Source organism: Caretta caretta, chromosome 1 (assembly GCF_965140235.1).
Source record: "Caretta caretta isolate rCarCar2 chromosome 1, rCarCar1.hap1, whole genome shotgun sequence".
In the NCBI taxonomy this organism is placed as follows: Eukaryota; Metazoa; Chordata; order Testudines; family Cheloniidae; genus Caretta; species Caretta caretta.
In genome coordinates, this window is record NC_134206.1 from 122,232,509 (window position 1) to 122,244,719 (window position 12,211).

The 12,211-nt window shown below is 43.3% G+C and overlaps 1 protein-coding gene across 6 annotated transcripts in view; it reads left to right on the forward strand.

The window, feature by feature from the left end:
* GABRA5 (gamma-aminobutyric acid type A receptor subunit alpha5) overlaps positions 1–12,211 on the forward strand; it is a 92,420-nt gene that overhangs the window by 16,574 nt on the left and 63,635 nt on the right. For all 6 annotated transcript variants that reach the window (XM_048858861.2, XM_048858868.2, XM_048858839.2 and 3 more), the window contains exons 4-5: positions 709–776; positions 889–1,109. In XM_048858861.2, coding sequence (XP_048714818.1) covers positions 709–776; positions 889–1,109 — 289 coding nt within the window. The remainder of the gene's footprint in view (positions 1–708; positions 777–888; positions 1,110–12,211) is intronic.

The following is a 12,211-nucleotide window of genomic DNA, read 5'->3' on the forward strand; positions in this document are numbered from 1 at the left end:
ATGGCTAAACGTGATAACCACAAAACAAGTTAAAAAAGATAAATCCCAAATGAAACTCATGGAACTAACAGACTGCGTCATGTATTTCACCATTCTTACACACCGCTCAGCGTTTCCACTGTCTCTTCCCTTGTTTGTTCAATGAGTTGTCTATAGATTTTACACTCTTTGGGGTAAGTACTTAGGGCCTGATTCACTATTGTCCTGTTTCTGGTTTAGACAGTTACGTCAGTGTGATGTAAGTATGATGTGTATGTACAATGCTACCATTCTGATTTTGCATTGGTGTAATTGACTTCCAAAGGTGTATAGCAATGTCTTTCAGGAACCAGGTCTTTCATACATGTCTGTAGGGCAGAGTTACAGTCAATTAATATTTATTAATGTTCATTTAGTTTGTATTTTAGAAGACTTTCTAAGCCTACTCTCACCACTATGACACCATTGAAAAAAATGGGACTTGGGCTCCGAGCTCACTTAAAATCTTCTGAAAATCCCATGCTTAAAAAAAACATTAAGTCTGGGATTGTTAAAGGACCCAAAGACTTAGGCACCCAAAGCCCATTGAATTTCAATGTTTTTGGCTTCTTAGAAAATCCTGGCCTAAGGTAGCAAATGTAGTTATTAATAGAAAAAGAAATACATCCAGAGTGTATATTTGTTTGTTATAGCAATTACTGATTCAGGGTCTGTGTCTCTTTGCTACAGAGAGAATAACTCAGGTGAAAACAGACATCTACGTTACCAGTTTTGGTCCAGTGTCAGACACAGAAATGGTAGGTTATAGCATATGAATCCTAAATCAGTATTATTTCTGTTGTTAAAATACCTGTACAATTATTATTTCTTTTGAGACACATTATTAACATGACTGATTCTTTATGTCAGGAATACACCATTGATGTTTTTTTCCGACAAAGCTGGAAAGATGAAAGACTTCGATTCAAAGGACCGATGCAACGCCTCCCTCTTAACAATCTGCTTGCCAGCAAGATCTGGACTCCAGACACTTTCTTCCATAATGGTAAAAAATCTATAGCTCACAACATGACAACACCGAACAAACTTCTACGCCTTGAAGATGATGGCACCCTACTCTATACCATGAGGTAAGGATTTTTCCGATTTCTTTTTATTCTTACTCCCTAGTAGCTCTACAATTACTTGTTTGGAATGTCAGATTTTTCTCAGAATAGAATCAGTAAAGTAGACTTTTTGCACATTTTTATGAGAATATCAAGAGAAAATTGAAAGCATAATCGCTGCCTATAATTACTAATTAATTTGCAGCTTCTGAACAATGCTAATGCTGAAATATTTTCTTTGGTGAAATGGAATGCATATTCTCTGTGGAGCAGATGATTCAGTCCTACTGTTTTATGTAGGTCTGTACTCTCCTATTACTTTTGATTTCAACTGCTCTGCTGATGTGATGTGAGAGAGCTGTTTTAATTACCAGAAAGTTAAATCTGTCTCTGGTATAGTACATCTTGAACTCTTAAAGCTTCTGTTTGTTTCTAGTTCTAATTTAGCTAAAGGACAAGCCATCACTGGAATAAAGCCTTGCAGGCAGTAGATAGGGCATTACAAAGCTATTTAACAAGTGCACTTTTAAGACAAAGCTGGTACATTTTTTAGTCTTTCAGAATCAGATCTATGTCTGAACTTTTCAAGGCCCTGCTTCTTATCTGATGATATTATGAAGCCCTCATCAATTCTTAACCTAGATATTATATCAGTGATGTTAAAGCATGACCTACTTTATTTCAAATTCTCCAAGAACAACTCCTACATTACTGGAGCCTGCTTTGTTCGTTATACGTAATTCATCTGCAGTAATTAAGACTGCTTTGTATCTGTAGCAGGGCTTTCATTGAGAGTGTAGTCATATGGACAGCACTTAAAAAGAGATTTTAAAAAATAAAGAAGAAAGCGTTTACCCTAAGCTTATGACATACGAGTATCTGCCAAATCTAAGCGAGGCCTAAATCCCTGCCTCATAACTCTTCTTTGAAAAGAACAGAAAGATATAGGAATGACTAGGAATTCAAAAAGGAAAAGAAAAAAGACTTTGTACTGAAATAAAGGTATTTTAAACAAAAGAGCACAACTAAATAACCAGTCCCATAGAGCAGTGGTTCCCAAACTTGTTCCGCCGCTTGTGCAGGGAAAGCCCCTGCCAGGCTGGGCCGGTTTGTTTACCTGCTGCTTCCAGCAGCTCCCACTGGTCTGGAGCAGCAAACCGCAGCCACTGGGAGCTGTGATCGGCTGAACCTGCGGACGCAGCAGAATAAACAAACCAGCCCGGCCCAGCAGGGACTTTCCCTGCACAAGCGGCAGAACAAGTTTGGGAACCACTGCCATAGAGATACTGTGGTTCGGTAACTCCCCTAACTTTCTCTGTTCCTCATTGCTGTTCTTTTTCACATGGATGGTCATTATAATGATCTCAGTGGGAAGTCCTGAAACAAATTGGGGAGACATTAAAAACAACAAACAGTGTGTGTATGTGTGTTTACAATAGCTGCAAAAGAAACCCAAGTTCCCAAACTGTATTAAAGGGGCAGGCTGTAATTCTAGTCTCACTGACACTGAGGTTACCCTGGTGGAGCTCAACTGATGGCCATGCACTTGCTCGCAGTAGACATTGGTGTATACAAAATCAGAGTCAAACCTTCAGTCTATATGGAGCCAAGCCAGGTACCTTCTGTTGCGTAGCAGAAAATCACAAGTTTACAGCTAGCATGTGGTACTTGAGAGAGCATTTGTTTTACAACATTTAGGACATTGAGTTAACTCTTTCTGATGGCTTCAGTTCAGACAGCAAGTTAAGGCTACCTGGATTGTCAGTCACATGGTTTTGTTCCAGGCTACAGAAAAGCCCACAAAGACCATGTAGCTCAACAATATAAAATAATTTCTGATGTTATGGGGGAAGAGGAAAGGAAGGAGCAGAAATAATCTTATCATATATATCATATTAGGGAATGAAATCCATCTCTTTTTAAACAGCCTACTTTCAACTTTATGACAATTTTAAAATTTCAGATAAAACAGTTGTGTCATCCTGTTGTATGTATCATCCTACTGAATCCTAGGCCGGGAGAGTGTCTGTGTAATACATAGTCAGATCAAGATGTCTCTAAGACGCTGTGCTACATTAAGTGTGTCAGCTCTTTCACAATTGACCATTTCTGAGGTAGATTTCAGTGGTAGAAATAATATGTAGTAGCTAATCCCTAAAGAAATGACTAATAGCTGTAAAATGTCAAATTTCAAAAGTGTGACAAGGAGAAAGCACAAGGCATGTCAATAGGTAAAGTTACACCCATCCCAGAGCTCTTAACTCATTTTGGGCAATTGGCAGAGAACTCTGCCTTCAGGTGGAGTAGAAAAACTTCCATTTTTAAACAACAAAGGGTCTAAACGTCTCATGGGAAATTTGCCCAGAACTTATTGACAAAGTGCTAAAGATGCAACCGTTTCCATGATATCATGGAAAGGGCTACCCAAATACCCTGGGAGAACCTGCTTCAGTACAGGAGGAAAAAAAAAACCCACTGACTACACACTCCTAGTTGTCACTTTCTACCCTACACTGGAACCCATATGAGGTATCATCAAGTCATTAAAAGCCACATTTGATGGGGATCACATGCTGAAAGAAATCTTTCCTGAACCCCCTCTTCTGGCCTTCAAACAACCCCCCTAGTATCATCAAGCTCATTATCAAAAGCAAGCTCCCTACAGACCAAGACACACCAACTCAAAGCAGCACCAGACCCTGCCAGAATAATAGATGCAGACCCTGCAAACGTATCTCCACTGCTACAAGGATCAGTACCTCCACAACATACCTTTCAAGATTCATGGGTCATACACATGCCTATCATAACAGATGGTGTACCTCATCTAGTGCATTAAATACCCCAATAACAATTATGTGGGCGAAACAAGACAATCACTTCACTCTCGAATGAACTCACACAGAAAAATGATAAATGACAAAAACACCCTATTAAATGTGGGTGAACACTTTTCACAAAGTGATCACTCTGTAGCTGACCTCTCAGTCCTCATCCTCAAAGGACACCTGCAGAACATCTACAAAAGGTGACCCTGCGAACTTAAATTCATAACTCTGCTAGACACCAAAAACTATGGACTCAACAGGGACACTGATTTTATGGTTCATTATAACAGTTTGTAACACACCATACTGCCTGCAACTCCTAATTACCTACTTCAAACACCTTATGCATAACAATCTAATCCTCAATTGCCCACTTCCTTTCAAGTGACCACCTACCACATGTGTTACTCCATGGCATATGCTTAACAACCTGTCCCTAGCTCAGACACTCTGATTTCCTTCCCCAGACCTGAAGAAGAGTTCTCTGTAGCTCAAAAGCTTGGACCTTCCACCAACAGAAGTTGGTCCAATAAAAAATATTACCTCACCCACCTTGTCTCTATGGCTGGGTCAACACAGCAACTAGACACCTGCAGCTGGCCTCTGCCAGCTGACTCGAGCTCATGGGGCTCAGGCTGCAGAATTGTTTCATTGCTATGTAGACTTGTGGATTCGAGCTGGAGCTCGGGCTCTGGGACCCTCCCACATAACAGGGTCTCAGAGCCCAGGCTCCAGCCTGAGCCAAGATGTCTACACAGCAATGAAAGAAGCTCCGCAGCCCAAGCCCCACAAGCCGGAGTCAGCTGGCATGGGCCAGCCGCGGGTTTTTCTTTGCTGTGTCGACACAGCTATAGTCAGTTAAAACAAACTGAGGACAAATTGCACCCCAGTGTAACTCCACCGCCATTACATCAGGGCTAGATTTAGCCCATAAAGTTCAGAACCAAAGTGTAACCTGGGAAGCTTCTTACCAGGGTTGGCTCCAGGCACCAGCTTTCCAAGCAGGTGCTTGGGGCGGCATTCAGAATGGGGCGGCCGTCCGTGTCCCGTGGCGGCAATTCGGTGGCAGCTCCATTGCTCTTCCCGCCGTGGCGGCTTTTGGGTTACAGCTCCACCGCTCTTCCGGGCATGGCGGCAATTCGGCGGCAGCTCCGCCACTGTTGCAGCAGCAATTCGGCGGTGACTGCTTGGGGTGGCAAAATTGGGAGAGCCGCCCCTGCTTCTTAGTGGCATAACCTCATGAAAGACCTGGAGTCCATTCTAAAGGGATCAGCAAAAAGAAACCTGAAGCCGGATGCACCCCTCTGCTTCTATAGTGGAGGGAACCTGAATCTGTGGATCCAGGCTAAGGAGTGAGTTCTTGCTCTGTGGCTTCTCTTCAGGGTCCTGGGTCTGGGAATCCAGAAAGAAGGGAGGGATGCAAGGCTGAAGTGATGGCTACATCCCCCCCCCAAAAACCTCAGGTGGGAAAGTAAAATAGAGTCAGAGTGGTGGAGGGGAAGGACACAGCTCCTTTCTCACTACTAAAAGCAGAGGGAAGCTCCCCCTCCCTACCCTGGCTTGGCTAAGCATCCATCCGTTGCCTCCAGCTGGCCTGGTGAGGACTCCCTTCCTGTTTTATAGTTTGCTGTAACCACTGCAGAACCTTTTGTGAATACCAGCACAAGATAAATGGTGAGTCAGCATTAACTAGCATAGGTTTCCTCCTAGACACTGTGTAAATCCCTCTCCCTACTGCTCTCATGGTTTAGGGGTGTCACAGTGGCCAATCGGGGCCTATCAGCAGTGTGGAGGCACAGGGCCTCAGCATGAGAATAAACCTTGCTTCTTGTAGCCTCCACCAGATCTTCTTGGTTCTTGGTTCTTTGTGGTTTGTAAATTTTTGGGCCAAACCCCTGCTAATGTGGGGGGCTTTTCCCAGCCATCTCTGAGGAAGAATTGGGAAGAAATGTATGGGGTTTCCCAGCCTGCATGCAGCAATAATCTCTATATGGAGAGAATCGGTACCTGTGTCATGGCTGGAGATATCTGAACTACTTTCATAGCCTTCCACTTGGGCTGTCTGAATGATTACCCAAGAGGAGGGGGAAGAGAGCAGTGTGAGTGGTGCCCCACAATCCCTTTTGAATTCCAAATGTACAGTATTTAATCAGGTTAGCAAGAGACTATGGAAAAGTCTTATTGGCTAGGATTTTCATAAAATAGTTATTTGAAAGATGGAACAAAGTAACTGATAAAGACCTACCTGTTGACAAAAAGAGACCCACACACGTTATGGACTAGCTCGTAAAAAAATCCTAATCAGAACACAACAAGGAATATCATAAATGTGAGCAAAACAGGTAAACACTGAAAGTGTGAGAACTTTAGAACGTGAATCAAAATACGAGGAGAAAAAAACTCTACTAGATTATAACTTGAAGTTGTGCCACTGTACAAACAGATATGATGCTTTATTTTAATAGCCTACACACAGTAATAGGATAACATGCAAAATAGTACTCACCCAGTCGCTTCCATTTAAATGGAAAATATTTTTATGATAATTTTAGTTTCAAACTTCCTGCTTTAGAATATTTGAAGAAATATATTTTCATTATGATGAAAATACCTTTTTTGAATTTTGCATTTTATATTGCATTTTATATTGTCTGGGACAGAAATAAAGGAACTATTTTAAGGCTTTTTGCCAGTGAAGTATTAAAAATATGCTTCTATGTATGCATGTTATCAAAGTCCCTCTAGATCACAATAAAACCAAAATATACCACATAGACTGATTTCACAGAACAATTACTATAGCAGTATTCTATGCAGTAAAAACCAGAAAGTTGATTTTCATTTGGTTAGTCTTATTTGCTTTTTTTTGCTAATAAGGTTTATACTGTACAAACCCAGGTCATGTAATTAATGTTGCAAATTCTATTTCTACCCCTAGGGGGGAGTATTGTCTTTATCTGCATTTCTGAAGTGTCTATTCTCTGAAATCTATTTTTAATACGAGCAGCAACGGACTTATATATGCTAACAAAGGAATCGCTTTTTCTGTTGGTCTACATAGTGATTTCGTAACTTTGTGAAGGCAGGAAAAAAGTTCACTTTTTTTTACTGGGAATTTTAAAAAATCTAATACATCTCATTACACCAGAAATAAAAGCACAAGGCAGTTATGTGAAAATACATTTGTGAAGCTCCCTTGTTACATAAAGCTTTTAAAAAATGAGGACAGCAGATAAGAAATCTTTGTTCCTGCTAAAGAGAATCAAAACAAAACAGCTAAGTGAACTGTTTTGGTTGGTTGGTTGGTTTGGTTTTTTGCAATGGGAATGGAGTATAAAGGAAGAGGAGCTTTGGTAAATTTTCAGTGTTAAACCTCTATAGTGAAATTGTGGGAGCATGAGTCTGCATTTTTAGCTAAAATGTGTGTAAAAGTAATGTGTGTACCAAAACTGTGTTTTTAACCACAATTTAATTTCTGACCAGCTCTTCTTAGGAAATTATAATAATTTCAAAACCTGCATATCAACCCTTGTACAAATATGAAAATATTCAAATATCGGTATTTTTCATGGAGGCCACATAAAAGTCAGTAATGTGGAACATGGATAACTTAAATATCCACTTGATGGCAGCATAACCACATTTTTGTTACCTTTACAGAATGGCTACAGTTATCAATGCTCAAAACATTTTATCAGGTTTCAGAGTAACAGCCGTGTTAGTCTGTATTCGCAAAAAGAAAAAGAAGTACTTGTGGCACCTTAGGGACTAACGTAGAGACAATAAATTGGTTAGTCTCTAAGGTGCCACAAGTACTCCTTTTCTTTTTGCGAAAACATTTTATGTAACATTAAGATCAAATATATTGGTTGCATTTGTATAATGCCCAGGTGCATTTTAGTTTATAATCTACCCTTTCATGAAATATTTTAATCCAAAGAAAGCATTTGTATATTGTTTAGCTATTACAATTAATTAATGGGGAGTTATGGGGTTCTTTTCAAGACTCCCTCAGTAAAGGCCAACCTTCCCTTTGGAAAAAAAGAGAGCTCTTTCAGTCAAAAATCTTGGTTGTTTTTCTTCACATAGTCATCACAGCAGGACCTATGCCAGATATTGTCAATTCACAGCTGTGGATTTCATTAAATGGACCTGACTGTGGGAGTAATTAGCAGACCTGTACTTTAGAAAGACGGGGCCAGTGTTCAGTCAATAGCTGGCTAGATTGCATCCCTTTTGTTCAATCAGTGTAGTTTGTTCTCATTTCAGTACGAGACTATATTTACATATGTGTTTATATGTATAAGAATGCCTGGCCAGTGCTTTGAAAGCTGTACAGATATTAAAACAAATAAATAAGCGAACAGAACAAAACCAAAAAAATTTCAGTAAGTCTCAAAATAATTTAATCACAAGAATTTCCCCTCTCCCTCTCACCCCCATTGCTTCCCTTTCATTCACTCTCAAGGTTCAGTCAACTGCTTCCTGACCGCAGGACAAAACTGATTTTCTCAGGGACCCAATCCTGCAGAGAGCTGAAAAACTCCTGAGATGCTAAGCACTCTCAGCTTCCACTGATCCAATTCAGGGTCTAGCAGACCAAAGGGGAACCAGAGTCAAGAGCTCTCTGTCACTAGGGTCCTCCTGTTTAAAGCAGGGTGCTATCAGCTCAAGCACCTCAGTTGCTTGCTCTCCTCATGTGACACCATCACAGTTCTGGAACAAGGCTGTGAACAAGGATCCATTAGTCAAAAACAAACAGCTTGTCTTACACTTGGAAGGAAAATCAGAGCGAAGTGCGGTATATAAAGTTTTTACTACAAGACATATCACCTAATAATCAGGCAGTTGCATTCTGTACGAGCTGCAATTTCCAAGTGGTTTTTAGATGTAGCTCAAAATAGAGTACAGCCTATCTTGTAGATAGTAAAAGCGTGGAAGACTGTGTGGAGATCTGCATCATAAAGAAAGGGTCTTTCACAGCAACCTTCTGGCTGAGGAAAGTGATAAAAAAGCATTTCCTGGACATTCAGGAGAACCAACAATAGCCTCAGGTTGCCAGTCTATGTAGAAAATAGCAAGCATATACCTTCATGAAGGGCAACTGATATAATCTATCATTCCATCTGGTTGTTTTCCCCCATCCTGTAAGTCTTATCTGGATTCAGTGTCTACCAGTTAGCATTCATCCATCAAATCATAGAATTGTAGGGTGGAAGGGACCTCGAGAGGTCTTCTAGTCAAGTCCCCTGCACTCAAGGCAGGTCTAAGTATTATCTAGACCAGTGGTTCCCAAACTTGTTCCATCGCTTGTGCAGGGTAAGCCCCTGGCGGGCCGGGCTGATTTGTTTTCCTGCCGCATCTGCAGGTTTGGCCGATCGTGGCTCCCAGTGGCTGCAGTTCGCTGCTCCAGGCCAATGGGAGCTGCTGGAAGTGGCGGCCGGTACATCCCTCTGCCCGCGCCTCTTCCAGCAGCTCCCATTGGCCTGGAGCAGCGAACCGTGACCACTGGGAGCTGCAATTGGCCGAACCTGCGGACGCAGCAGGAAAACAAACCAGCCCGGCCCGCCAGGGGCTTTCCCTGCACAAGCAGTGGAACAAGTTTGGGAACCACTGATCTAGACCATCCCTAACAGGTGTTTGTCTAACCTATTCTGAAAAATCCCCAATGACAGAGATTCCACAACCTCCCTAGGCTATTTATTTCAATGCTTAACCTTTCCTAATGTCAAACCTAAATTGCCCTTGCTTCAATTTAAGCCCATTGCTTCTTGTCCTATCCTCAGAGGTTAAAGAGAACAATTTACCTCCCTCCTTCTTGTAACAACCTTTTACGTACCTGAAAACTGTTATCATGTCCCCCATCAGTCTTCTCTTCTCGAGACTAAACAAACCCAATATTTTCAATTGTTCCTCATAGGTCATGTTTTCTAGACTTTTAATGATTTTTGTTGCTCTTCTCTGGACTTTCTCCAGTTTGTCCACATCTTTCCTGAAATGTGGTGCCCAGAACTGGACACAATACTGTACTTGAGGCCTAATCAGCACAGAGTAGAGCAGAAGAATTACTTCTCATGTCTTGCTTACAACACTCCCACAGGGGTTCTCAAACTGGGGGTCATGACCCCTCAGGGGGTCATGAGGTTATTACATGTGAGGGTCACGAGCTGACAGCCTTCATCCCAGACCCCGCTTCACCTCCAGCATTTATAATAGTGCTAAATATTTTTAAAAAGTGTTTTATATTTATAAGGAAGGGTACACTAAGAGGCTTGCTGTGTGAAAGGGGTTGCGAATACAAAAGTTTGAGAATACAAACACACAGTGCTAATACATCCCAGAATGGTTTGCTTTTTTTGCAAGTATTACATTGTTGACTCATATTTAGCTTGTGAGCCCTTTCTGCAGTACTTCTTCCGAGGTAGTCATTTCCCATTTTGTATGTGTGCAACTGATTATTCCTTCCTAAGTGGAGTACTTTGCATTTGTCCTCATTGAATTTCATCCTATTTATTTCAGACCATTTCTCCAATTTGTCCAGATCATTTTGAATTTTAATCCTATCCTTCAAAGCACTTGCAACCCCTCCCAGCATGGTATCGTCCGCAAACTTTATAAATGTACTCTCTATGCCAGGGGCAGGCAAACTTTTTGGACTGAGGGCCACATCGGGTTTCCAAAATTGTATGGAACGCTGGTTAGGGGAGGCTGTGTCTCCCCAAACAGCCAGGCGTGGCCCGGCCCCCGCCTCCTATCGGACCCCCCCCCAACACTTCTCACCCCCTGATGGCTCCCTCGGGACTCCTGCCCCATCCAAACCCCACATCCCTGATGGACCCCCCAGGACTCCTGCCCCATCCACCACCCCCTGCTCCCTGTCCCCGACCACCCCCCACCCCTGACTGCCCCCTGCTGCCCCATCCAACCCCCCTCTCATTCGTGACTTGCCCCCCAGGACTGCTGCCCCATCCAACCCCCCCGTTCCCCGCCCTCTGACCACCCTGACCCCTATCCACACCCCCACCCCCTTATCACCCCCCCAACTTCCCTGTCTTCTATCCAATGCCCCCTTCTCCCTGCCCCCTTACCGCGCTGCCTGGAGCACCGGGTTAGGCTGCAGCTCTGCAACTGCGCTACCCAGCCACAAAGCATTGTGCCGGGCGCAGCACGCTGAGGCTGCAGCGGAGGGGCTGGGGACTAGCCTCCTGGGCCAGGAGCTCAGGGGCTGAGCAGAAGGGTCCCGGGGGCCGGATGTGGCCTGCGGGCCGTAGTTTGCCCACCTCTGCTCTATGCCGTTATCTAAAACGTTGATGAAGATATTGAACAGAACTGAACCCAGAACTAATCCCTGCAGAACCCCATTTGATATGCCCTTCCAGCTTGACTGTGAATTACTGATAACTACTTTCTGGGAATGGTTTTCCAACCAGTTATGCACCCACATAGTAGCACAACCTAGGCTGTATTTCCCTAGATTGTTTATGAGAAGGTCATGCGAGACAGTATCAAAAGCCTTAGCCCTGGTCTACACTAGGACTTTAGATCGAATTTAGCAGCGTTAAATCGATTTAAACCTGCACCCGTCCACACAATGAAGCCCTTTATTTCGACTTAAAGGGCTCTTAAAATCGATTTCCTTACTCCACCCCTGACAAGTGGATTAGCGCTTAAATCGACGTTGCCGGCTCGAATTTGGGGTACTGTGGACACAATTCGATGGTATTGGCCTCCGGGAGCTATCCCAGAGTGCTCCATTCTGACCGCTCTGGACAGCGCTCTCAACTCAGATGCACTGGCCAGGTAGACAGGAAAAGAACCGCGAACTTTTGAATCTCATTTCCTGTTTGGCCAGCGTGGCAAGCTGCAGGTGACCATGCAGAGCTCATCAGCAGAGGTGACCATGATGGAGTCCCAGAATCGCAAAAGAGCTCCAGCATGGACTGAACGGGAGGTACGGGATCTGATCGCTGTTTGGGGAGAGGAATCCGTGCTATCAGAACTCCGTTCCAGTTTTCGAAATGCCAAAACCTTTCTGAAAATCTCCCAGGGCATGAAGGACAGAGGCCATAACAGGGACCCGAAGCAGTGCCGCGTGAAACTGAAGGAGCTGAGGCAAGCCTACCAGAAAACCAGAGAGGCGAACGGCCGCTCTGGGTCAGAGCCCCAAACATGCCGCTTCTATGATGAGCTGCATGCCATTTTAGGGGGTTCAGCCACCACTACCCCAGCCGTGTTGTTTGACTCCTTCAATGGAGATGGAGGCAATACAGAAGTAGGTTTTGGGGACGAAGAAGATGA